The following is a 27101-nucleotide window of genomic DNA, read 5'->3' as shown; positions in this document are numbered from 1 at the left end:
TTCATTCATTTAATCACAGTTTATGGCATTCCAAATTTATCAACTGGATTATAAACGACCACCAGGTGGAGTTCGTACATATTCGGTACATACATTAGTACTTACATATATTCATATACCATTATAACAATACAATTTTATTTGTATGTTGGTCAATTTATATACATATGTATGGACTACAATCATTTTTTATATATTTAACAAACAGTTTCGAAGAAACATTCGAGTATAACCTCAAGAAAGCAGCAACTTTGAAAACGTCACGATATCTATTGCATGGTATTGATAAATATTTTTTTCATAAATAAGAAAATCTTTCCAAATCAGACTTCGAAAGTGGTGATCTTCCCTGCCATTTTGTTATAATATTTCAACATTGCTTGATTTGAGATTTAACCTCTTAGCAGAACTTACAAGGTGCTTTCCAAAGTAAACAGGTCTTAAAAAAAACAGAACAAATGGTTTTTTCGGCAAAATCAGTTTATTTTATTCAAAATAGTCTCCTTCTGCTTCAATACAGCATTTTGCACGGTCCAAAAGCATGTCGAACAGGTGTTTTAGCTCGTTGGCCGGTATGGCCGCCTGTATGCCGGTGCCAGCCTTTTGAATGACCTCTACATCTGCATAACGCTTTCCTTTCATGCGCAAATGCATTTTTCCGAAAAGGAAGAAGTCGCACGGTGCCATATCAAGTGAATACGGGGAGTGGTTAATGTTTAAAATGTGATTTTTGGTCAAATAATCGGCCACAAGCGTCGATCGAATGTTGGATTCTGAGCAATTTTTGGTCGTTAGTCAATTTGTGCGGAACAAACCGTGCACATACCTTTCGTAAGCCCGAATGTTCGGTCAAAATGCGATAAATCGATGTTTTGGAGATGTTCAATTCCATTTCCATGAATTTCAATGATAATTTCGGCTGATTTTTGATGAATGCACGCACAGTTTCGATGGAATTTCCGGTGAGCACGGATTTTGATTGACCCACATGTCGATCGTCATTTATGTCCTCACGACCACTTTGAATACGTGGAAACCACTCGTGCACTCTGCTACGGGATAGGCAATCATAAGCCACGTTTCGGCAAAAGATTTGCCAATTTTAAAACAAAATTTAATGTTGGCTCTTTGTTCGAAGCTCATTTTGGTACCGATAACACAAACATACTGACACTTAAAACGCCATAATTTCACTTCCAATTGATGAAATTTCATGAAATTCTCGCTGGACAATCGATAAAGATAGCAAATTCTAACGCACTAGTCGACATTTAGATTGCGTCACCAGGGGGGCTAGATTCCTGTTTGTTTTGGAACGCACTTTGTAAGTCTCGTATTTTTATTTGCTTCCCAGACAACTTCGTTAACGATTAGTGGAAAAGCAAATGCAACATATTCAATTGGAAGCGATCCATATTTTGGATTTCATATCAATATTGGCAGTTACAGAGAACCACCATTAAGTTAACTAGCAATGCTTATTTTGAAATTCAAACACCGATTTCCAAGTCAATGACCAAAATGCCGGGTTTTCCGCCACTAGTTTAGATTTTGCTAACGTCGGAATGCTAACGCCATTCAGTCCCTCGTAATTTAAAAGTTATATAAGCATTACCTATATCCAATGAGAAAAAATCAGAGAAGGATGGATGAAACAGTATTTTTGAATGAGCTTTCCATTGATTGCTGAACGGAGATGATGATGGTTGAAGTTGGTCTAGAAAACTGACACTCTAAAGATAATGGATTCAATAACCTTAAGAAGGCTGAAGAAATACCGTCGACATTGAGGCTATTTTGAAGTAAAATGCCGATAGTATTTCAAAATTATATCGGAAAATTTGGAAGATTATACTATAATGGGACCCAGCTAGAAAGAAAATTCGAAAAAAAACTTTTTCGAAACTACATTTTTGAAATTGGTTGCAGTTGTAACTCAAAAACAAATAATTTTTAAACACTGAACAGAATAGGAAGGAAAACCTCCATTTTGGTGTTGCTCAACTTTGCGGGATACCAGGTTCAGACATCGCGACAGTTCTTGTGGCAGTTCGTCTTTCGAGGAAGAGGTGGTGTGTGCCGATCTTCCTTGCTCGGCTCTTTTCCTAAACTGTCGTTTTTCGGCTCTCTGTAAATCAACCCGCTCTAAGGTATACTCGTACATACAAATAATCTGCATGACGAGCAGAGTCGATTTAACCGTATTCATCTGTCTATCTATCCTCTCCCTGCGGGTACGGTGGGACCCCTCCGGGTTCGAGGGGAAACCGAATATACCCGCGGTAAGGCATGCCTGTCGTAAGAGGCGACTAAGATCCTGGCCACCAATCCAGGGCTGTATGGAAGCTCAACTGGTCGTAGCTTCGGCTACAAGGTCAATACCAAAGACTTTAACCTGGTACCACGGGGAGCAGTAGCCCCTGGAATTCGCTCCAGTCTGCTCATTGGGTTTGGCCCTTTGTGGAGATTCGTGGTGGCTGTGGTTAAAACCCAAATCGCGGGAAGAACTGACTTTGTCAGTCGAATGTGGAGTTGCATTGCAACCGGGTGCCGGACCCAAAGTACGGCAGAGGTTTTAGATGGGCCTCGAGCCCTACCAAGGTGGTTAGTGTGTCCATGCCACACTGCCGATTGGTACTGAAAATCGTTACCCAATTTTCAGGGCGCTGATCGACGCATTGTATTGATCCGTTGTGCTTTTGAGCACCGTGGAGTTAAGCTGTCGCCAGCTGGATCCCACGTTAAACACTATCACATTGTTGTCTATCTATCCGTCCGGCTGTCTGTATATACGGGAAATAGTCTCTAAGTTTTGGAGATATCGATCTGAAAGTCGATATCGGATCCCGATAGCATATGTACATATGTATATGTACTATGTAGCGATCGAATTCAAGTTCTTGTAATTAATCTTTTGTAATTGTGAAGCGTTTATTATGTAGCTTCCGTACAGCCGAAGTTAAGGTTTTATCGTGTTTTGAAATTGTTTACATATTCACTTATTGTGAATGAACAAATACATACATATGTATATTCCAGAAATGCTTAAAACATTTCATCAAGTAGTTTTCTTAAAAAAAAGAATATTGAATTCATTTTTGTCGTATAGTTAGTTTTTCGTTAAAACTTTCAAAATATATGTATGTATGTATGTATGTATGTTGCTTCGGAGCACGATTAAAACGTCATCGCAGCCAACAATAACACACATACATAAGTGCCAACAAGAAAAACAATCACGTACTCGATATGCGCACGAAACAAAGAAGCCCAGCGAACAGCTGTTCCGTCAGCAAACGATACAAATGCATGACCACGGAATTAAACAAAGAGTCTTCGTCATCAACACTGACCATACTCGCTGACGCTCCCTGAACTCACACACACACACACGCACACTTAAAAGCACAAACAGCAACATTTGAGCTAAGCTCAGCTATGCTAAGCTAAGCCGAGCTGAGCGTGGCAGCTAGCGGACAAAGCTCCACGATTTCGCCGCCGAGTAGAACCGTTAATGATCGTTAAACACCGTCGACGATGGGCGCAAACTACGTTGCTGCGTTGCAACAGCCCTAAATCTCATAAATCGTCGACGCGCCGCGGTCAGAGTGGGCGACTGCGGACGAACGATGGCTTGCCCCGCTTTGGCGCTCAGTGTGGCCGCGCAAACGGTCGCCAACTTGGACACAAAGCGGTCGCTTGGAATCGCGCTCGCTGCGAAATATTAAACAAGCAAGGCACTAGCAGCTAACTGCTATGCAAATGCCATCGAGGGTGGTGCAATTGGATTAGTGAATTAGTAAAAACGATTGGCGGACGTAAAAAAGTCACAAAAGTTGAAGTCAAAAATCGTTGTAGCGCGCAGAGTGCAATGTGAAAAATAAATATTTAAAAAAAGCGTTGAAATAAAGTTAAATAAAATATAAATTAAAAAAGTGAATAACAAGAAATCGGAAAGCGGTGAATGATTTTAAGTCGGACTTTCAATGTCAAACCATTAGAAGAGACCACAGCGAAGTTGCACGCGTGTTTGAATAGCGTTCGGCGCTTGCGGGCGGATATCGTATATAATATACATACATACATATATGTATGTTTGTAACTGATTATCTTGTGTTTTGGCTTTGTAAGCGCTTATATGTACATATGCATAAATAAATAATTAATTTATCAGCATTGATGCAGTTCAGTTGTAATGGTGATAACACAAACCAAATTTACAGTGAAAACATTTTAAGCGCATTCGTTTTTACTAGTGGTGGGATACATACATACATATTTATATAAATATTTGCATATAAACGTGTATATGACATCTCAGTGTGGTTACTTACTCTGATTATATACAAACATATGTATGTAAATGCTACATTGTGGATAATTGATTATTGCGAAATGCTGCTTAAATGAAAATTATTTTAAATAAAAGAATTACAGTTAAACTTAATCGTCGATATTTGAAAAGTTATATACATTAAATAAATTCTTAGTGATAAAACTATGTACATATGGATATATATACATAAAAGTATTCTTATTTCTCTGTTTCAAGTTTTATTAAGCATGTGTTTGAGAGTAAAAAAATCAATAAATTAATAAAAGATAGCGGCTATGAGCCTATCTTCAAAATCACCACGGAAAGAGGGTCTGTATGTGGTCAATGGTTCTAAGCACCCGTGCTATCTGTACCTAAATAAAAAACGTGGTCATAATCCACATTCGACTTATTATTAAAGCACGTACGCTAGTAAAATGGTGGATTTGTAAAAATAAGTTAAATTTGGACAAAAAAAATGTAAATTACCCGAAAAAATTGAAATAATAATAAAAAAAATCGTACTTAGAGTAATGCATCATGTTAGGTTAGGTTACGTGAGATGCCTGATCTAAGGAGATCGGTCGTGGACTGGTATATGTGTTCTTTGTAAAGCCATAGAAAAGAAGATCATGTTAATAAGGCTAAAAAATTTAATGTAGATTCATGTTATAGTCTTAGTTTACCATCATCATCCGATTTAAGAAATGCAGTAAAACGCCTTGAAACTTTTATGTGCTGAAATTATTATTTTTATATGACCCTAAAGTGTATTACATTACCTGTTATGAGTTTATTTGCAAAAAAATTACCTTAGTATAATCGGCTCCCAAAACTTCAAACTTGGTTTTCCTGCAACACTGTTTCTCTGATCCTCGAAACAGTAGGTAAAGTCAATTGCCGGTTTCCCCGGAGCGGTCGTTTGCGTTTGCTTCGGTTAACCTTTGCCATGATAATCTACAGATTGATCGTTTGTTTCCTGGATAAGCATAGATCCATGACTCATCGTCAGTAATAAAACGTTTCATAACATCCTGGTAGGCGGAAAGCATTGTTAAACAGACGTTAACGCGACGCTATTTTTTTTTAAATTTAGTGATTTTGTAACGAATCGTGCTTTCAGTTGCCTGAGGCCCAAACGATCTATCAAAATGGTTTTCACTGATCATTCCAACTGATCATTACAAAATTCCAACGATGCCGGTAAGATCTCTAACTGTTAATCGTCGGTTCTCAGGCATCAATTCCTGCATTTCATGGACGAGTTGATCATCAGTTGATTTTGATGGTCGTCCTGAACATGGTTCGTCGTCAACGCGTTCTCGACCCTCTTTAAATAATTTGTACCAATCAAAAAACCTTGCTTGCGTCAAACCATTATCACCCACAGCCTTTTCCAACATTCTGATTGTTTTGGCACCAGAAATTTGATTCCGCACACAAATTTTAATGGAACTTCTTTGCTGAATAATTTTACTTATCGTTAAAATCCCCGAATGCACTTTATGTACTACAGGAAGACAAGCGTATACTAGATACTTATGATTATTTTAATTGACATTTGGCACAGATGTCACTGACAGTTATACCAACCAACAAAAAAAAATATTTCCCATATATCGATATAGCATTTGTACTCTTAACAGAAATATACAGAAACAATTTTAAGCATTAAATTTAAAATTAAAAAATAAAATCAGTAAAATATAACGAGAACTAAAGGAATGAAAGTAATGCCAAGCGCCGAAATATGTATGTGTAAAAAAATTATTAATAGTAAATTATTAAATAATTACTAAAAATATTTTTGTACAACAGAATTCACAGAAAACCATGAAACATTATAAAAATGTGTAAAACAAGATTATAGCTCGAAAGACATTAAAAAAAGTGCAATTACATAACCAAACTTTGCGATTTTCGAAGACCGCATATACCATAAACACAGTGCAAAGCGAAGCTTCAAAAATACTTTATCACATCAATTCGATTCACTTGGTCAAACGAAAGGAAACCACCAAAACGACACTCGACATACACGCAAACACACAGGCAAATGGACATGCATAGTAGCTGTGGTAAGAGAATAATAACAAGATATCAAAAGATAAAATAAAATGAAATGAAATAAATAAAAGTTCAGCAGCGTCGGCGCGAAAATATTCGCATTTAATAGGCCCCAAATCGAGTCACAAAAGCCAGCATCCAATGCTCATACGTGCATCCGTAATTTTACTCAATTGAGTAGCCTTAAGTAATCACCGCAAAATCACACGTACCATATATCCATATATACATATGTACGTACATATATGCATATATACAAACATATGTATGTATGTACATATCTGTGTATATACAGATGCGAATTATCAACAATAGAGTTTGTAAATCAGTAAGTCTGTGTGTAATGGCGTACGAATGGGTGTAAATAAAAGCATCAAACAAACGTATAATATGTATGTATAATATATGAAATATATACAAGTGTATGTATGTGGCTATGTCTCTGCATAGCTGTGTGTATTTATGAATGAGCGACTTAGCCGGTGTCATTAGTTGCCGGCGTTGATGGTCATGCCACCTGCTATGGCACTGTGATAAGAGAGAAGTGACAGGGAAGACAGTAAAAAGATGCAACGAAATCAAATCTGAGTGTTATGTGACGTTTGGCATTTTTATTTAATTAATTGTTTGTGTAGTTTACAATAACTTCGGTGCTCGAGTACTCGATCTGCGAAACTAGTTTGCGAATTTTTCGGAAATTTGCGGAAAAAGTTGTACTAAACATTTAAAATAACTCTACTTAGAGAAATAAAAAGTGATATGTACATTTTGAATTCTTCAATACTGACAAAATAAATATCGGGTGATTTTTTAAGAGCTTGATAACTTTTTTTAAAAAAAAAACGCATAAAATTTGCAAAATCTCATCGGTTCTTTATTTGAAACGTTAGATTGGTTCATGACATTTACTTTTTGAAGATAATTTCATTTTAAATGTTGACCGCGGCTGCGTCTTGAGGTAGTCCATTCGGAAAGTCCAATTTTGGGCAACTTTTTCGAGCATTTCGGCCGGAATGGCCCGAATTTCTTCGGAAATGTTGTCTTCCAAAGCTGGAATAGTTGCTGGCTTATTTCCCTAGACTTTAGACTTGACGTAGCCCCACAAAAAATAGTCTAAAGGCGTTAAATCGCATGATCTTGGTGGCCAACTTACGGGTCCATTTCTTGAGATGAATTGTTCTCCGAAGTTTTCCCTCAAAATGGCCATAGAATCGCGAGCTGTGTGGCATGTAGCGCCATCTTGTTGAAACCACATGTCAACCAAGTTCAGTTCTTCCATTTTTGGCAACAAAAAGTTTGTTAGCATCTTAGCTTAGTTATCAAGCTCTTAAAAAATCACCCGATATTACAAAATTTTTCTCTTCACCTTCCAAATAGGCTGCAAGACAATACAACCATGCCAATGCTTAATGTAATTTTCCCATGTATGGGGTGGTTTTCAGTGTAGGGCCTTTTGTTAGATTGTTGGATAGCTTCGACATCATATTCATAAGCCCACGTCGCGTCACGAGTAGTAAGCTAATTATTAACCAAAATATGTAGAGTCGATACATAAGAGAAGTTTAAATGCTCTGTTTCTCTTTGATGCCAACATGACGATTTGCAAGTATTATTTCTTTAACTTTTCCAAATTTATCGGCATTAACATTTCCATGACTGCACGGTCTTCACTGAATGTTTCGTTGTAACTCAAATACTTTATTCGTGATAAATTGCACTAGCCAAAATACTTCTGCAATATTTTGTAAAATTTCGAAGCTGCGATTCTATTGGAGACACAAAATTTTAAGCAAATTTGGCACTAACCGTAATCTAAATCGTCGAAGATTATATAAAGTATATACTACTATGAGCAAAAAATAGTAAGACTTTGTTGACAACTTTAAAATTCTTAATTTATTTTTCAAAATCTATATCGTCCACTTAAAGTAATCCTCCTTGGCCCCAATACACTTGTGCCAACGTTTTTTCCACTCCTCTGAACAGTTGTTAAAGTCAATTGCGCGGCGCGATTCACGTTTAATGCCTTCGATAGACTCAAAATAGTTTCCCCGAAGCGGTCATTTGAGTTTGCTATCTAAAACGAAGTCACATGGAGTTAAATCAGGTTAATACAGTGGTTACGGCAAGTTATTGGTTGAAAATTTGGCGAAAAACTCACGAAGAATCAATGCAGTATGCGACGGTGCATTATCGTGGTGCGAAAAGCAAGAGTTGTCGGCTCATAATTCCGGCCTCTTTTTACGAATCACTTCGCGCAAACGACGCAAAACACTTAAGTAGTATTGTTGACTGTTGTAAAAACAGTTTGGCCGGTAGGAAAGAATTCGGAGTGCACCACACCTTGAAGGTAACTGCCTTGATTTTTGACCTGCTTTGACGTAGTTTTTTCGGCTTCAACTTACCTTTGTCACGATATTCCGCCTGCTGATCATCTATCTCCGGGTCGTAAGCATAAAACCAAGACTCATCGCCAGTAATAATATGTTTCATGACATCCTGACAGTCGGTAAGCATTGTTTCACAGACGTTAAGGCGACGTTGTTTTTCGAAAAAAATTTAGTGATTTTGGAACCATTGGATTGGATATATCGTATCGGATTGCTTTTTTTGTGGGGAGTTTTTCTTCATTACTTTGGAATTAAGATTTGCGCACAATTTTGTTTGGTGATAAGAAACAAACCTATTACGACAACACTAAGCGCAACAAAACCATGGGAAACCTGACCAAGCAGCCAAATCATTTGCCATTGATTGCCGAAATTCAAATTCAACCAAAAACTTGCCTCTGCAAAGTATATCGACACAAATTCGTTCCATTATATAACATTCCTCGCGGCGCGAGATTGTGCGATGAGGTTGGAAGCCATTAGCACTTTAGCCAAAACAAGTGTTCAATGTCACCCATCGTGGCTCAAATTCATAAATTAAACAAAACACGAACCAACGAACGAGTTGAACTTTGCCTTTTTAATAACACAAATGCCGGTGCGAATTACACGTTTAACATAATAATTAAGCTAACCTTAAAGTGGTCAAAATAATAATAATGAGGAGTTATAAAAAAAAATAAATAAAACTTGCTGCAGGCGCGCGGTTCAAGAATTAATGCAAACACTAGATTTAAGTGTGTATGTAGTTAACTTGGCCCAGCGCTCACGTGTGGCTGTCAGTTGCAATTTGTATGTATATACAAACATACATATGTATATGTATACATATATCGCCTTGTGCGTATATTTAAAGTTGAAAATGTTCAAAAATTATAAAAGTCAACTTGAAAATGCGAAATGTTGTGTTAGGTGTCACTATAAGTGCATGCATACATACGTATAAAGGTATGTACATACTATATATGGTATATATGAAAATGAATATATGAGATAATTGTTAAATCAAGGCATACATTTCGGTTTATCCACTCTATATACTTTTAGATATACATACATACATTCAAGTAAGCGCAATTTCAGTATCAGTTCTGTTTCTGAAAACAGAACTTGTAACATACTGTAAACACACATTCTGTTGTTGGTAGAAACAGAGATCGAACCCAGATCTCAAGTAGTCGTAGTACACACCGTTACTAACAGCACCAAGGCGGTGACACACTAAAAACACATATTAAATAATAACGTAATAACGCATAAAAAGTGGTTTGCATAACCAGTCTCATATTATCACTAATTTCTATTAATACTTGTGATTTGAAACATATTTACTTACATTTTCTATCAGTTGGAAAAGCAGAAAAATAATTTTTTCTGGAACAATTGTTCAAAATAGTTAGATTAAGTCATTATTTTGCAAACCTTCAAGTTATTGCAAGTTAAAGTCAGACCATTCAACTAACTGACTGCCGCAGCCTATTGTCCTAGGACGCTGTTAATGACTAAATATGCCAGAGGCAAACAATTTTTCACCCGAGATGATATAAGAATGCTTAATAGGGGCCGGGGTAAAAGCTGGACGTTGGATGGATTTCAACCAACTCTGGTACATGACATTTTTCTCACATTCCTATGTGACAGAGCGAAAATTGGCGAAGTCAGACTGCAATCCGACCGCCTACTTCCTTTATAACATAACTTTGAATTCCATCAGATTATTTCGTTTCTAGTGTACAGATCAAGAAGCAATTAATATAAATGGATGAAACTTTGCCTTTAGAGTATGTCATATTGCCCAGTGGCACCGAATATTTGGACCACAGTATCTAAAGTTAACTTGTTACTGCAAATATCGATCAATGTATGAGATATGTATAAATATATGTGTAATTAAAATTCAGATATAATCATTTTCTAACAATGGTATGTATGTGGATCACAAATGGGTTGTATCAATGGGTCAGCACTTCTCTCAGCGCCCATATACCCAATAGTACAATGATTTTCGAACTTCTAGTTGTCTTTATACCACAATGGCCAAAAAATAGTAATACTTTTTAATTTAAATTTCGCGCGAAAACCCATTCATCGCAATATTTTTTTCTAGCTTGGTATCTGTGCCAAATGTCAGATCAAAATAATTTTTAGTGTTTACTATACGCTTGTCTTTCTGAAGTACATAAAGTGCATTCGGCTATTTGTGTGCGGAATCAAATGTCTGATGCCGAAACGTTCAGATGTTGGGAAGGACTTTCGGTGATAATTGTTTGTTGCGAGCAAGTGTTTCTGATTGAATCATTTAAAGAGGGTCGAGAACGCGTTGGCAACGACCCACGTCCAGGGCGGCTATCATGACCTTATATGAACTGATGATCAACACATCAATAAAATAAAGGAATTAGAACCTGAGAAGCGACGATTAACAGTTAGGGCCTTAGGGGCCTTAGAAAGGTGAAACCACGATTGGTTGCAAAATCAATCAATTTTTTTCATAAAACAGCGTCACGTTAATGTCTGTGAAACAATCCTTTTCAACTACCAGGATGTCAGGAAATGTATTATTACTGGCCATGAATTTTGGTCTATGCTTACAATCCGGAAACAAACGATCAGTCGCCCGAATATCGTGGCAAACGTGACCCGAAGCCAAAAAACCCACGTCAAAGCAGGTCAAAAATCAAGGTTAAGTTTTAAATTTTGTTTCGATTATCGAGGTGTGGTGTACTCCGAATTTCTTTGGACCAGCCAAATTGTTAACAAGGAAAGCTATCTGAGTGTTATGTGTCGTTTGGGCGAAGCTATTCGTAAAAGGAGGCCGGAATTAGGTGCCGCCAACTCTGTGTTTTTGCACCACGATAATCCACTGTCGCATACTGCATTGATTCTTCGTGAGCTTTTCTCCAAATTTTCAACCAATATCGTGCACCAACCACCGTATTCGCCTGACTTAGCTCCGTGCGAAATCTGGCTATTCACTAAACTCAAACCACCGCTTCGGGAAATTCAGACTTTACTACGTGCTTAGCCTTAAATCAGCCATCAAGGCAATACAGTCTTTTAAAGAAAAACTAGTATACATTGTATTTTACCTGTTGCATGCAGTTCCTCTGTGTATATACCATATGTACGTGTTTGTACACTTTTCCTTTTATTTCCACACACAAATGCATTTTTCCGCACATACATACACATGCACATTTAATCCGATTTCTGAAAGCAAATTAGTGAACTGCGCCATTTAGCGAAGTGCGACTCAACCATAAGGGATGATGATGATGATGATGAATTTATTTAATTGTATTACATTGAAAATAAAAAGGTTACTTTCTTGCTTCCAATTTCAGTTGCCGCAAAGCCGTAGAGAAGGGAGCAAGCGAGCAAATGCAGTTCCCTTATATTTTCAGATATTTATATATTTTTGTAACTGTAGCAACGAAGAAAAGCAAGGAAGTTAGTGAAAAAATCGAAAATAAATAAAATTGTGTGGAGATAACAAAAATGCATTGGCAAGCGCGCGTAATCCTCGTGGCGTTAGTCACGCTGTGCCTCAGCGGCGTGCTATGGAGCTGTGTCAGTGCTTATCAGGTGGGAGTGGGACGTGCGGATAGTACGGGACCACCAGTGGAAATACATTTCGTAAGTGAATTGATTGAAAATTATTTTAATAAAAGGTAGATTGTTTTTGTTTTTGTTATTCTTAAATATTAAGTTACAATAATTTTGCTTGTATTTTTAAACAAAACAACAAGTTTTCTTATAAATATGTAGCTTACATTATTTATTATTTATTTTATTGCTCAGATGGGTTATGCTAACCTCAAACAAGTGGGACGCGGTCTGCACTTGCGCCAATTTGCACGCGCCTTCGTTGTCGAGGATGACAACCACAAGCGCGTCGCCTTCGTCTCCGTGGATGCGGGCATGATGGGTTACGGCGTCAAGCGCGAGGTGATATTAAAAAAATTATTAAATCTTGTCTTAGATTTCCACTTTTTATATACTTATTTGTAGGTGGTGAAACGTTTGCAAGCGCGCTATGGCGATATTTACACGGCGGATAATGTGGTTATCAGCGGCACGCATACACACAGCGCACCCGGCGGCTTTCTCATGCATTTATTGTATGATATTTCGATTTTGGGTTTCGTACCGCAGACTTTCGAGGCGCTTGTGCAGGGTTGCTACTTGGTGAGATTATTGAAGGCTTAAATAATTTTAAAAAATTATGAATTTTTACTATTTTCTCAGAGTATCAAACGCGCCACCGACAATATGGTGGATGGCAGGATCTTCCTCTCAAGAACCACTATCCTAAATGTGAACATTAATCGCTCACCAACCTCTTATTTGCGTAATCCCGTGGAGGAACGTGCGCAATATGAGCACGATGTGGATAAGGTGCTGACGCAATTGCGTTTCGTCGATTCGGAGAATACTTTGTTGGGCGCTTTCAATTGGTACGCGGTACATCCGACCTCAATGAATAATACGAACAAATTGATGACCTCTGACAATATGGGTTATGCTTCGCTGCTTTTGGAGAAGGAATACAATACGAATAAAGTACCCGGAAAAGTAAGCCTTTATATCAGCCTTAACACAAGCAACATTTTCTAAAATCGGTCGAACTCAAAATTAATAATTACAAAAATTAAAAAAAAAGTTTCAGTCTGTTACCGTCTATCTAATAATATTTTTCCACTCAACGTAGAGGTTAACTTTTCAAAATGCCTAAGTTGGAATTTAAACTATTTTTGAACTCATCGATATAATGTTCTACAATGTTCTACTTTGTAAAGGGTTTCAACAAAAATTTATGTTTTTTCAGGGCAAATTTGTTGGCGCTTTCTGTTCGTCGAATTTGGGCGATGTGTCACCGAACATTATGGGTCCGAAGTGTTCGATTAGTGGTAATGATTGCGATCTACTTACTTCGAAATGTCCACAAAAAGAAGGCGAGTGTTTTGCGTCTGGTCCCGGACGCGATATGTTTGAAAGCACTGAAATTATAGCAAGCCGTTTAGCTGATGGTGCTTTGGTGAGTAAACTTTTTAGACTTCAAAACTTAGTAGGGTTTTCTCGACTGCTTTTTAATGAGAGCAACATGAAATGATGTGTGGAATTTTACTAAGCGATTAAGACTGCATGACTCTGATGCCTTTTCTCAATATGCTTGAAAATAATGGAAGGAGGTTAGCAAACCAAAAGAAAAAACATGAAGATGGGACTACTTTCAACTTCCAAAAATATGATGATGAGTTAATTTCGGCAAGCGAATGATCATGAACTCGCTATTTCTTAACTTCAAACAGTCTATTTGCTCCCCAAAAATTCTCAGGAATATAAAAGGCTAAGAGCTGCCCTTTACACTTTAGATAATCATAACCGACGGTTAGTGAAAGCAATTGAGAAAATGGCATTAAATACTAAATTTAGCTCTAATTTAAAATACAAATAAAAATTATATAACCCTTTCTTTCTAGCGCTTACTAAACGATAACAGTCAAGAGACGACAAGTCGTGAAATAGTCGGCGAGTTGGCCTACATTCACCAATTCGTCGATATGCCCAACTACAATGGCACCACATACAATCCACTACAAAAAAAACTGGACAAGATACGCGGTTGTCTGCCCGCCATGGGTTACAGTTTTGCTGCTGGCACCACGGACGGACCGGGCGCGTTTAGTTTTGAACAGGGCACCATTACCGGCAACGCAATGTGGAACGCGGTGCGTGATTTCATAGTACCGCCAACACAAGAAGACATCAGCTGTCATTCGCCGAAGCCCATATTATTAGCAACGGGCAGGGTTGGTCACAAGTTTTGTGGTAAAAATTAAGAATTGACGTAGGAACTCTCATTTTTTTTACAGGCGACATTCCCCTACGAGTGGCAACCGAAAATTGTGTCTACGCAGCTGTTGAAGATCGGCGATCTGATACTGGCCGCTGTCCCCGGCGAATTCACCACAATGGCTGGACGTCGTTTGCGTAATAAGATTAGCGCTGTGGCTGTGGCGACTGGGGGCAAAGATACTGAAGTCATTATCGCTGGTTTATCGAATATTTATACTAGTTATATCACAACGCCGGAGGAGTATCAAGTGAGTTCGTTGGCAAAAGTTGGTAGCAAAATTGACTTTAATTTCACAATCTTTATTAGGCCCAAAGGTATGAGGCAGCATCGACAATTTTTGGTCCGAACACGCATACAATCTATATGGATGTCTTCGAGCAATTGACGAAAGCAATGATACGTGGCGAGCGCCTGCCACCGGGACCCGCACCACCATACATGAATGATCGCATGCTGTCGATGAATACTGGCGTCATTTTCGATGGTCATCCGATCGGCAAGGATTTCGGTTTCGTTAAGCTGCAACCCAAAAAGTCGTACCAAATCAATGAAACTGTGGTAGTCACTTTTATTGCTGGCAATCCGCGTAATAATCTATTCCCTGAGAAGACATACTTTGCGGTAGAGCGTAAGATCAACGAAGAACGTTGGAAGGTCGCTTATACAGATGCCAGTTGGGAAACGAAGTAAGTTTACGCTATCTTTATCAAGAGAAATATGTACTCGATTTTCATTCATCAATTATTTTATTGGTTTTTATTATTTGTACTCTCTTACTCTCTAATACCTATAGATTCATTTGGGAGCGCGTTCATCTGATACTCGGCTTCAGCGATATTCACGTTCACTGGACCATCGGCGCTAACACTCTGCCCGGCGAATATCGCATTCGGCATTTCGGCAATTACAAGTATATTTTAGGTGGCATTTTCCCATATGAAGGCATTTCGAACTCATTCTTGGTGACGGAAGACTAATCGCTGCTTTATATGTCTGTACATGTAGAAGACGACGGACGACGATTGGATTACTAGTCAGAGACTGCGCTCATCAGGTGTTACTGCTTCTCAACTACATACTATATAGTACATATGTAAAGCATATAAATTTTTTATAACAAGTTGTATGTACTTGTAAATATGTACAATGTGTGTGGTACAGTGCCATACAAATAATACATACACACATATTTATTTGTTTATTATTGTTAGTTGTGTATATACAATATAATGGAAAATGTAGGAATAAATATATAAACGACTGTTGTACCAATAATTTATTGTAATGGTGTTAGGCCTTCAGATGTTATAAATCACATGAGTTGAGTGGGCAAAGTCTTATCGTATCAAAAGCAAACGAAGGACAGCACTGCAGTGACCACCGTCAGGTAAAATTTTTAACAAGATCGTTCCGATAAGTACTTAGCATACAACATAAAAATGGTGATTTATTTACCAAATTATTCTTCCTTAGCTCCCAGTGATGTTCCAATGATTTAAACCTGTTTAAAAAATATATTTTAGAGAGCTCTGTATGGTGAAAGAGCACATCTTTTTGCAAATGAGACCCTTATTTCATAAGTCACTTTACCCTTTTCTAATAAGCGATCTTCTACTTATTGTCTCAGCTGTCTCGGTGGTCTTTTTTTATAGTAGGGGCAGACATCGAAAGCCGGAATGCGGAACTTTAATCCACTAAGCCCAACCTATTTCCAAATCAAGACACTCAACCAGAACCACCAGATAGGATATTACTTCGTGGGAGTGACAAGATATTTTACGTCTGCTCTATAGCAAAATCGTACTAACGCCTATTCGGCTGTAGCTGACTTGATTTAGTCATGATGAAAGTTGCCGCTCCGCGAACAGCTTTCCACTTAGCAGAGGACTGACACATAACTGCAATCAAATTTTCCACCGTTCAACTACCACCTAGTGCAGTTTTTAACTTTACCCTTATGTTTACAAATCGAGCACAATGGAAAAACACGTGCTCGGAGTGTTCTATGCACTCTGTACACATGGAACAATACGGACTGACGCCGTTTGAAATTTATATAGATAGCCTCTGAAGCACCCATAGAATTCCAGGTCCCCGTGTTGCCTAGTTATCCATGTATGGATGTCAGCCGTTCCTGTAATACAATTATGATTTTCTTTCTCTCCTCTCCTTGTTTTTAATTTCTATTTGGAGCTGATAGCTCATATTATCTCGTGAATTCGGCATACCAGCTCGTAACTTCAGCTACTTCGCTGGATATACTATATACTACTATAGTTCGGAAAGCACTTGTTACTCTTCATGCTGTATTTTATGTCAAATGCTTGTATCCATACTGGAGCTGCATATAGTATTACTGAGCTCATCGCTTTTGCGATTAAAAGTCGCGGGAGCGCACATAACCTCTATTTGCTCGGTAGTCTGCTATTACGAGATGGTGGACCTTTGCCACGTTATCCTCCGTATTCAAAAAACCCTTAAATCAACGATGCTCGCCAATGGGGAAGACGAGTTACCGTATATCAGTATCTCAGGCGCTTTGTTTCAATGCGAGATGCCCTTCCTTTCAAAAACATCATTCGAGAAACTGACCGATTTGTTCTTTTCCCATTTTCTTAAGTTCTCCGACACCAGAAAGACCACTATTCCAATGAGCTACACGATAGTATATTTATCATGCACCAATACTTATCGGGAAGCCCTCGTACATTGTGCGAAATTTTACTCACACTAAGTATTCGAACTCACGACCCAATAAGTGTTGGAAGGCACGAATCTTCCTCAACGATGTACTTTAGATTTCAAGTATAAAACCGCCTTACTAACCGCTAGATGTCGCCTTGCGTACTTGTGAATTTTGGTTAAGGCATAAATGATAACATTTTACACCACACAACCGACAGTGTTGCATTTTACTGCATTAGTGAGTGCTTGCTAATACTACCGTTGTTTTAAAAAGCTTTCGGGAAATATGTATAATTTTTTTAACTTAAAAAAAAATTATTTATTCCATAACCGATCTTCATGTCGTCGAATTTCCAAATTAGTTTTTGTTTTTAAATCTATCTTTACATAAAAGTAGCAAAAAAAAATTTGAGGTTTTTTGAAACATAAAAGCATTTTTCCCCGATATTCGACTTTCCCATTTCTAATAGTTTTTTTTATTTATTAAATAGTATTATTTTTGGAACAGCTGTGGTAGCAACCCCAACAGCTGCTCAATGCTATAACAACAAATTCTTATGCTCAGAATAACTGCAATGCTCGCAGCCGCCAAGCAAAACAACTCTTTTCCATACGTTATATACACCACACTTATGGTGCATTGAAGAGAGAATGGCTTTGCGCAAATTCACCACACACTAAATTTGACTTGTGAATCTCAGCAACTTAAATAAAAGCCAGCACAGTGCGCGACACAGTCCAAGTGGGAAGAAGTTGAGAATCGCGTACAAATCAATGCGCGTTCGGACTGTATTCAATAAATAAATAAAGAAACGAAAAAGAAAAAGAAAAGAATTTCACGCGCTTGGAAAATTGAATATTTATATCAGTGATGTCGGCGTACTAGAAGTCAGTTGTTAGATTATGTTGCAGGGTGAATAAACGCGAGTGCTACTGGATGCTATTGTACATACATACATACATATGCACATATAATACATAAGTGCGGTTTGTGATTAAGTGGGTGTGCGTCCGGCAAACGAGGACAATTCCTGAAGCAACAATAATTACAATAAAAAATATACAATCTATATTGTGGGTGCATTAATTGTGTTCGGTCATTAGTCAACGCTGGTCAAGTGCAGCGCGTGTGCCAGGAGACAAAATCCAAACCAAAGATACTTACAACAACAGCAAAAAGGCATACACATATGCGTGCAGAGAGCGTACAAGGAGAGCTGGGAAGAAGCCAACAAAAGATACACGAGTAAACACACCAGCGGGCGAGAGAACAACGAAAGTCTTAAAGCAATTTGTAGGTACGAAGAAAAGTGTGTTTGTAAATATTATAGAATTTATCCGGTAAATTGCGTGCGGGCAAAACAAAATACGAAAAAACACGCAGAGCACAGTTACGCCGAAGAAAGTCAGGCCGGAGTCAAGTAAGCGCTTATCGATTTGTTTATAAGCGCTAGCAACGCCTCGCTTTGTTGTTGTTTTCTGATGTTACTTTTATTGTAACTTTTGTGGTGCCCCAATAAGCGTTAAAAGCGCGTTCATGATTTCTATTGTTTTTGCCCTGCTGCTGCTTTGTACGAACATAAAGGTACATATGTATGTAAGCATGTAAATTGTGTTGTGCTGGCAGATAAATGTAGCTTCATTTGCAGTAGCTCAACGGGAAATTTAACAGATATTCTTTCATCGACGGTGCTTCAGTTACAGGTAAACGCTTGTGCAAACGCAAATATCGAAATTTCCATAGAGGTGCCCCACATTCATCCATACACACACGTACATACATGTTAGTATATATGTATGTAAATAGAGATGCATGTGTTTGTTTGAAACTGTTGGTTTGACTTATAATCAGCGCTGGCGATGCACTGCCAACTTGATATGTCAATAAGCATCTGATTCCTGTAGGGTTTGAGGAAATTTGGAAAGAAATTTGTAGCTAAGCTTAGGGGAAAAAAATAACTTGTGCTGGGAGATACATACCTACATATTTTGAATTTGCAGTGACTTATGGGGTTACATAGGTTTCCTCGGGTAAAAAGCAGCCTTCTTTCTACAGGTTTTTTCTCATATAAAAAATTAAATATTTTTTTATTTTACAAACATACAATATTAACAAAGAAATTCTGAAACTTTGGAAAAAAAATATTTGAAACTCGGCCATTGCGACGCCATTTATGATGACCCCTCGGAAAAAAGATGCGCCCGCCTTGGCAGAATAACTCCTTGTAGTATCATCTGAAGTGCAAAAATACGTGTTTTAGTTAAAACTTGAACTTAGAACTTGTACGAAGGAAAAAACTGAAAATTGGATTTTTGGCAAACATTTTCACAAAAAAAAATGAAAATTTCTCGAATTTTTTTTCAAATAGTTGTAATCAAAAAAGACTGCTTCGTTCAAGTCTTTAAGAATTGTGTCTCAACAACCTGTGTAAAATTTAATAAAGATCGGTTAAGTAGCTCTCGAGAAATCTTGCTAATCGACTTCAAAAACACAATTTCGAGAAAAATACGTTTAAAGCTGGCGCACTTAGCCTAGCTATTACTCGGATCAACTTGAAAATTTAGGACAATATTCTAGAAGTGTTGTAGAATTTAAAGACAATAAAAAATTTAGATTTTTTGAAACGCGTAAACCCTTCTATCACGGTATTTGATCGAATTTTGTGTAAGTTACAGAAGTATATTTGCCCATATTTCCTGCAGAGTAGTCTTAACCCTATTACTTTGCGCTTTCGTCTCCATATAGGCCCATACGTGCTCAATGGGATTGAGGTGTGGACTCTAGGGACGACCCTTAAACACTAAAGCAAAATGCTTCGAGTCGTTATCTTGAACAAAGCAGTAACCACTATTCGAATTGAGTTTATCTGTCTGTCGACGTAGCCAAATTATTTGTAAATATTGCCAAGTAGTCCACTATTTTTATAATTCCTTCGAAGATTGCCGACATCATTTGCTACAATTGTACCGCATTTGCTCCTGTTGCACCCTCACCATAATGCTGCCGCCAGCATGCTTGACAATATTATTTAAATTCTCGACGACTATTAGATTCAACTAAATTAAATTTGGACTGATCTATAAAAATTATACGATTACGATTGATTTAATCTTTTGGAATATTTTAATAAAAATTTTGCAATATTTCTCTTCGATAAGTGTGGTTTGTTTTGTTGTATTTATGCTCTAAAATTAGGTGAAATCAAACAGTTTGTGGGTTGACTTTTGCTATGCCAGCTTCCTTCAACTCCTTGGCGATAGCGACATCGGATATTTTGGGTTGTGCCTCAATACTTCGAGCAACTTCACTTTTAGCCTGGTTTTTTAGTCTTTTTTGGCACTTTCCACTACCATCAAGCCTTTCAACTTCAGCAGTCTTTTTGAATTTATTTAACAATAATTTACTGAACTGTAGCACCATGTGTGGTTTTGCATATTTCGCCAGTGCTTTTGTTCGCTGCCATTATTTGACTACAAGAGCTTGTAAATCTTGAGATGTTTGTTTGTTCACCATTTTTTCTTCAAAAACTGCAACCGCACAAAAGACAAGTGCTTACCAAACAATACAGTTTGTCCATACGCAAATAAGAGCAGACAACAGTAAGGGTACATGCATTCAATGTGTTACCAAATTTGAAGTTTTGTGCACACGGTTTTTTTTTTTTTGACAGCACAAAAGTGAGATATTTTAATATGTTGCAATCATTAATATCAAAATTAATTTATTGTTAAAAGTTTTACAAAAAACACGAAAAATACGTTAGCTTGTCATATTTTTACTCTTGGTTGCGGCTTAGAAGCTAAAATATTTAAATACAAAAGTCCCTTCATCAAAACATGTCTCTGTATATAATTTTTTTGCACACGATTTCATAAATTTTTAGCATTAAACTATAGTACAAGGTCTGTCGCAAAAGAAACAGAACTTTTTAAATATAACTGTTTCTGGTGGCGCCACCTATTGGTGGGTATATGAAATAAAAAGTTTGATCTCTTGTTAACATTTCGTAAAAATTTTAAGACAATTGGATAACTACAATCGATGTTATCGATCAAAAAGTGACAGCAGCTTTTGGTCATCGGTCGTAAAATGCATAGACCAAATATTAAATTTTGTTTTAAACTTGGGAAAACGTTTACTGAAACATTTCAAATGATGAAAAAAGTTTATGGTGATCAGTGCCTATCCCGTAGTAATGTGCGTGAGTGGTTTAACCGATTCCAAGAAGGTCGTGAGGACCTCTGTGACGATCAGAAGTCGGTCGTCTTCAGAAGTCAAAAATAAAGACAATGCTGATTTGTTTTTACGATTCCGAGGGTATTGTACACCGAGAGTGCGTCCCACCTGGCCAAACGATTAATGCTGTGTTTTACCTTGGTGTTATGAAGCGTCTTTTGTCACGCATTTGTTGTGCTCGACCACAATACCGTGAGGCAGGGTCCTGGCGCCTGTTGCACGATAATGCGCCGTGTCATCGGTCGACGCTTGTCACTGATTTTTTGACAAAAAACTCCATATTAACCATTAATCACTCACCCTACTCACCTGATCTGGCACGCTGTGATTTTTACCTACTTGGAAAACTTCACTTGCCCATGAAAGGACACTGGTTTCAGGACATTTCAGCTATCCAAAAGGCGACGGCCGATATCCTCAAGAGCATTCCGAAAAATGACCTTAAACACTCATTTGAAATGCTAATTAACCGGGCTAAACGCTGTATCGAAGCACAAGGAAACTACTTTGAATAAAAAAATATAACTTTTGACAAATATTAATTTTTTGTTGTTCTTTTAACAGTCTTGTTTCTTTTGCGACAGACCTTGTATATCCTAAATTATATTTCCACTAAATTTTGCTAAGTCCTCATATTCGGTATCTGGAGTTTGAAAAGTTATGGTCCGATTTTGATAATTTTTAGATACTAGCCTTGAACTCATTAACAGACCGTTCAGGGCTGTCAAAAAGTTCCTAACCTCGTTAACAATACCATCAAGTGCCTTTGTGATAAGACTAGTACGGCTACAGCGGAATCGTAGGAAACTGTAATGCTGATGATCTAGGAAGAAAAAGCAACCTAGAATCGCTTTCGATAGAACCGGAACGGATTGTGTTTTACTGCTAAATGGGCTTCGCGGTAGCTTAGTCAGTGCTGGCCCACAATCGGTACATGCGCTGCCGCGGAAGCCTTTTGGCCCAAGATCGAGATCTAGTTATCTTTTTGCCCTGAGTAAGGCTAGCCTCGCCCTATTTTGGGGCTATGTTTCTTGCCACCCTATGTTTCTTGCCACCATGCGAACACTGGTATTGCAGATGAGTGGAATCGGACAAAACTTAATTAAGTCGAGAAGACAATGTTGAACATTTCCATCTTCTTCGACACACCTGCTAATGTTTGGTCCGATTCCACTCATCTGCAATACCAGTGTTCTCATGGTGGCAACAACAACATCAACAAAATATCTCAATTTTTACTCAGGTTAACGCTTGGGCCGGATTTCAAATCCTCTGGTCATACTGATTAGTTATTTACTTATATAACTCTGAATCTATCTCGATTAGTTTTAGGTAAACAAAACTTACATTATCTAGCTTCCAGTTACAAAAGTATAATACATTGATTTCATTTAGATTTACTTACATAGTATATACCAAAATTAAAAAAAAAATTCTAGTAAGTTACTTATCACCAAAAATTAGGAAAATTCTGGAAACCAAAACCAAAAGTTCAATAATAAACTCTTTTCCTCTATAATTTTGGAAAATGTCTTATCTGAAGCGGAGGATGTACATACAAGTATGTATGTATGTATAATATATATTTCCTTCACATAAATTTAACAATAATCACATGCTAAAGCTATAAGCTTTTTGGTACACATGCACACATAAATACATATGTATATTCAGTATATTTATGTACATATGTTGCGGATACATAGCTTGGTGTATATTCAGACCTTAAAAAGTAGAACCCTTTTTATATTTGACAATTGAAAAACCTGTAAAGTACTCACACATACCGTTTCCCGCACTTTGCTTTCTTCTTTTGAAAGCATCCGATTCACAAAAATAATATTAAATACATTTGTATGTACAATTAATATATTCCTTTTGAGATAAGAGTTCACCTATGTCACTGTTTTTAGTATAAAAACTACGAAGTTCTCCGTGTATTTTTAATCTGAGCACTTCCGATACTCTGCTCTCAATATTTATTTAGGTTAGAAAAGCTCTGCTGGGTCACTCGAATATTCCAAAAATCTCGAAATCATAAACAAATTTTTATACTTATGTCTATATACATATGTACATACAAGCGTGCACATAAAGTGTATGTATAGTATATTTAGTATATAAATTATGAGTTTTGTAGGAATCATGAGCAAATTGTATTTAATTTTTCATGCTGGTTGACAACGAGAAAGATGACGATAGCTGCCCGACTGCACTGTGTTGATTGAAATGAATGCCTCTCTATACATACACATGTGTGCTGCATATTCACATATAACTATATATGTACTAGTTATGACTGTAATACATATAAATATAGTGAGATTTATGATTATACACACAATTTTCTATTAAAAGTGACACCCGATATCAGCTGAAGTAATTATTGGACTCTATTTTTTCTGTTTGAAAAAAGTTTACTTTAGAAAACTTTAGTTGCCTTACATTGAACTCTTTTTATATGAACTTTGATAAACCTACATACATATGTATATTGAAGTACAATGATTTATTTACTAAATTTATATGAGAATCTGAAAAGATATCGCTAACGTCCAACTAAGTCGGCGAAAGGAACAAAAAATAGCGGCTGCATCGAAGCTGTAATACCCTTCACAGGTGGATTTCTTATAGTATCAATGAGTATAAAAAGATCTTGATCTTGATCTTTTTATACTCTCGCAACAATGTTGCTAAGGAGAGTATTATAGTTTTGTTCACATAACGGTTGTTTGTAAGTCCTAAAACTAAAAGAGTCAGATATAGGGTTATATATACCAAAGTGATCAGGGTGACGAGTAGAGTCGAAATCCGGATGTCTGTCTGTCCGTCCGTCCGTCTGTCCGTCCGTCCGTCCGTGCAAGCTGTAACTTGAGTAAAAATTGAGATATCATGATGAGACTTGGTACACGTATTATTTGGCTCCATAAGAAGGTTAAGTTCGAAGATGGGCAAAATCGGCCAACTGCCACGCCCACAAAATGGCGGAAACCGACAACTTCTAAAGTGTCATAACTAAGCCATAAATAAGGATATTAAAGTGAAATTTGGCACAAAGGATCGCATTAGGGAGGGGCATATTTGGACCTAATTTTTTTGGAAAAGTGGGCGTGGCCCCGCCACCTACTAAGTTTTTTGTACGTATCTCGGAAACTACTATAGCTATGTCAACCAACCTCTACAGAGTCGTTTTTTTCAGGCATTTCCATATACAGTTCAAAAATGGAAGAAATCGGATAATAACCACGCCCACCTCCCATACAAAGGTTATGTTGAAAATCACTAAAAGTGCGTTAAATTTTACGGAAGAAATGGCAGAGGAAAGCTCTACCCAAGCTTTTTTAAAAAATTGAAAATAGGCGTGGCCTCGCCCACTTATGAACCAAAAACCATATCTCAGGAACTACTACACCGATTTCAATGAAATTCGGTATATAATATTTTCTTAACACCCTGATGACATGTACGAAATATGGGTGAAATCGGTTTACAACCACGCCTTCTTCCAATATAACGCTATTTTGAATTCTATCTGATGCCTTCTCTGTATAATATATAGTACATACATTAGGAACCAATGATGATAGCGGAATAAAACTTTACAAAAATACGGTATTTGAAAAATATGTAAATGTCGTATAATGAAATCTCGATTATCACTTTATCATGCGAGAGTATAAAATGTTCGGTGACACCCGAACTTAGTCCTTCCTTACTTGTTATAGATCGGTTAATGAAGGGTAATCCATTTCGAGTTTCCCTACTTTTTTAAAGAAAAAACACAGAAACTTCAAATTTAATTGAGAATGTTTATTATAATTCGAAATAACATTCTTTGGTATTTATTTCTTGAAGATTATCCCTTTCAAATGTTAGCCATGGCTACGTCTCAGATGGTGCATCCATTGAGTCCAATTTTCGATGATTCGTTCGAGAATTTCAACTGCTAACTGGTGAAAGACAGGCGTGGTGTTTAGCTTCAAGGCCAGAATCGAAGCGAGAAAGTCTGACACGCGATCTTGGTGGCCAATCGACTAGCCCAAAACTTCTTGTTTAGGCATAAGTATTTCCATGATGAAATACCAAACAATACTGAACAAAACTAACATGACAGCTTGACACGACTCACGCGTGATCTGTCAAAAAAAGGCAATTGAAAATGTAGAAGGGCTTGATTTTGCTGAAATAGAAGAAAAGGACATATGCGAAATTTCAGATCGATATCTCAAAAATCATTTCGATGATTATATATAAACATACCTACATAAGTATATACTTCATTACTGTACTGCTTCATAGGTTCCCGTTATACCCTTCTGGGTGTTACAAATTTCATTAAAACAAAATATGGTATACACTGTTCAGGGTATAAAAAGGGCATGACTTCTTCTACTATGTAAAAGACTGAGACGATAAGCATACAATTATATACTTAATGATATAAATACATATATATATTTAATGGTAATGCCAGATCGCGTCCAAGTTCTATTAAAATATTGTTAATGTGGCGATAACGCTACCACAAAGCATCAACAACACACAATATTACACAAATGTATGTACATATGTACATATATTGTTGTTGTAGGAGGACGCCGGCTGGAGCTTTGTAAGGCTAATGAATTCTACAATTAAAGAGCGCAGCTGATGGCGTTTGAGATTTTGCTTTTGTTTATTTTGAAATACGCTTGCTTATATGCACTATATATAAATTTACATATATACATACATACATACATATATGCACATCTGAATGAAACACTTGAAGGAAAGTCACGTAGACACTGCGTACATAACTACAACAATGCAGTTCTTCCTTTCAGGAAATTGAGTGTCAGTTTTGTTGTGCTCTCTATTTTGGATTTGAATGTAAGTATGTATGTATGTACATATGTATATAGTACTTAGCTGTATGTTACGACTTTTCCTTTTTTTTGGAATTTCAGCAAATATAACTTTCACAGCTGACTAACTGTTGAATGTCTTTATATTCAAAAGGAACTTTAGCAATAAATATTCGTTTTACTTTGCCGGTGAATTATTAAAGTTCATGGCACTTAAATAATCAACCGATTACTTTTTCAATTAACACAAACAGCCAGCGAATGAAGCATTTGGCCAGTTCAATAAAACATAATCATCGATTGAATGAAAGTGCTAATTGGTGATGTCCTTAAAATACGTTGACGTTTATATTTTTATACCCTGAACAGGGTATATTAAGTTTGTCACGATGATGGTAACACCTAGAAGGAAAGGTCGGGGATCCCATAAAGTACATATGTATGTATGTATGTATGTATATACATATCTAATGATCAACATGACAAGCATAGTCGTCTGTCTGTCTATAGATGTATGTACATATGTATATGTAATCTAGTACCTCAATTTTTGATATATCGATCTGAAATGTTGTAAGCGTCCTTTTACCATCAAGAAGTTGCTGATTTGTCGAAACCGCCGTTATTGGACCATGATAGCACATATGTACATACATACATACATATGTATGTAGTTGCCATACAAACCGATCGCCCGAAT

At 37.1% G+C, this 27101-nt stretch overlaps 2 protein-coding genes across 7 annotated transcripts in view; both read left to right on the top strand.

Annotated features, from left to right (window-relative positions):
• Window positions 1–3648: 3648 nt before the first annotated feature.
• On the top strand, window positions 3649–15880 carry LOC120778828 (neutral ceramidase). 4 transcript variants are annotated; one of them, XM_040110841.1, is made up of 11 exons: window positions 3649–4126; window positions 6134–6393; window positions 12117–12408; window positions 12574–12720; window positions 12784–12960; window positions 13021–13347; window positions 13601–13810; window positions 14256–14585; window positions 14649–14879; window positions 14939–15318; window positions 15426–15609. In XM_040110841.1, exons 3-11 carry the CDS (start codon window positions 12271–12273, stop codon window positions 15607–15609), a joined length of 2124 nt encoding a protein of 707 aa, XP_039966775.1. In that variant the 5' UTR covers window positions 3649–4126; window positions 6134–6393; window positions 12117–12270. The 4 variants fall into 4 exon arrangements, with proteins under 4 accessions (XP_039966775.1, XP_039966784.1, XP_039966793.1 ...); XM_040110850.1 differs by lacking the exon at window positions 6134–6393; XM_040110859.1 differs by lacking the exons at window positions 3649–4126; window positions 6134–6393 and adding an exon at window positions 4135–4198.
• Window positions 15881–18040: 2160 nt separating this feature from the next.
• Window positions 18041–27101, top strand: part of LOC120776159 (prolyl 4-hydroxylase subunit alpha-1) — a 60259-nt gene continuing 51198 nt past the window's right edge. The window contains exon 1 of one of the 3 annotated variants that reach the window (XM_040106760.1): window positions 18041–18611. The gene's annotated coding sequence lies outside the window, so the exon portion shown is untranslated. Of the gene's footprint in view, window positions 18616–18911; window positions 19022–27101 lie in introns of those variants that run through there. The other 2 variants (XM_040106739.1, XM_040106750.1) reach the window with 2 other exon arrangements.

Source organism: Bactrocera tryoni, chromosome 1 (assembly GCF_016617805.1).
Source record: "Bactrocera tryoni isolate S06 chromosome 1, CSIRO_BtryS06_freeze2, whole genome shotgun sequence".
Lineage (NCBI taxonomy): Eukaryota > Metazoa > Arthropoda > Insecta > Diptera > Tephritidae > Bactrocera > Bactrocera tryoni.
The sequence above is the reverse complement of the archived record's forward strand: the minus strand, read 5'-3'. Positions and strand labels throughout refer to the sequence as shown.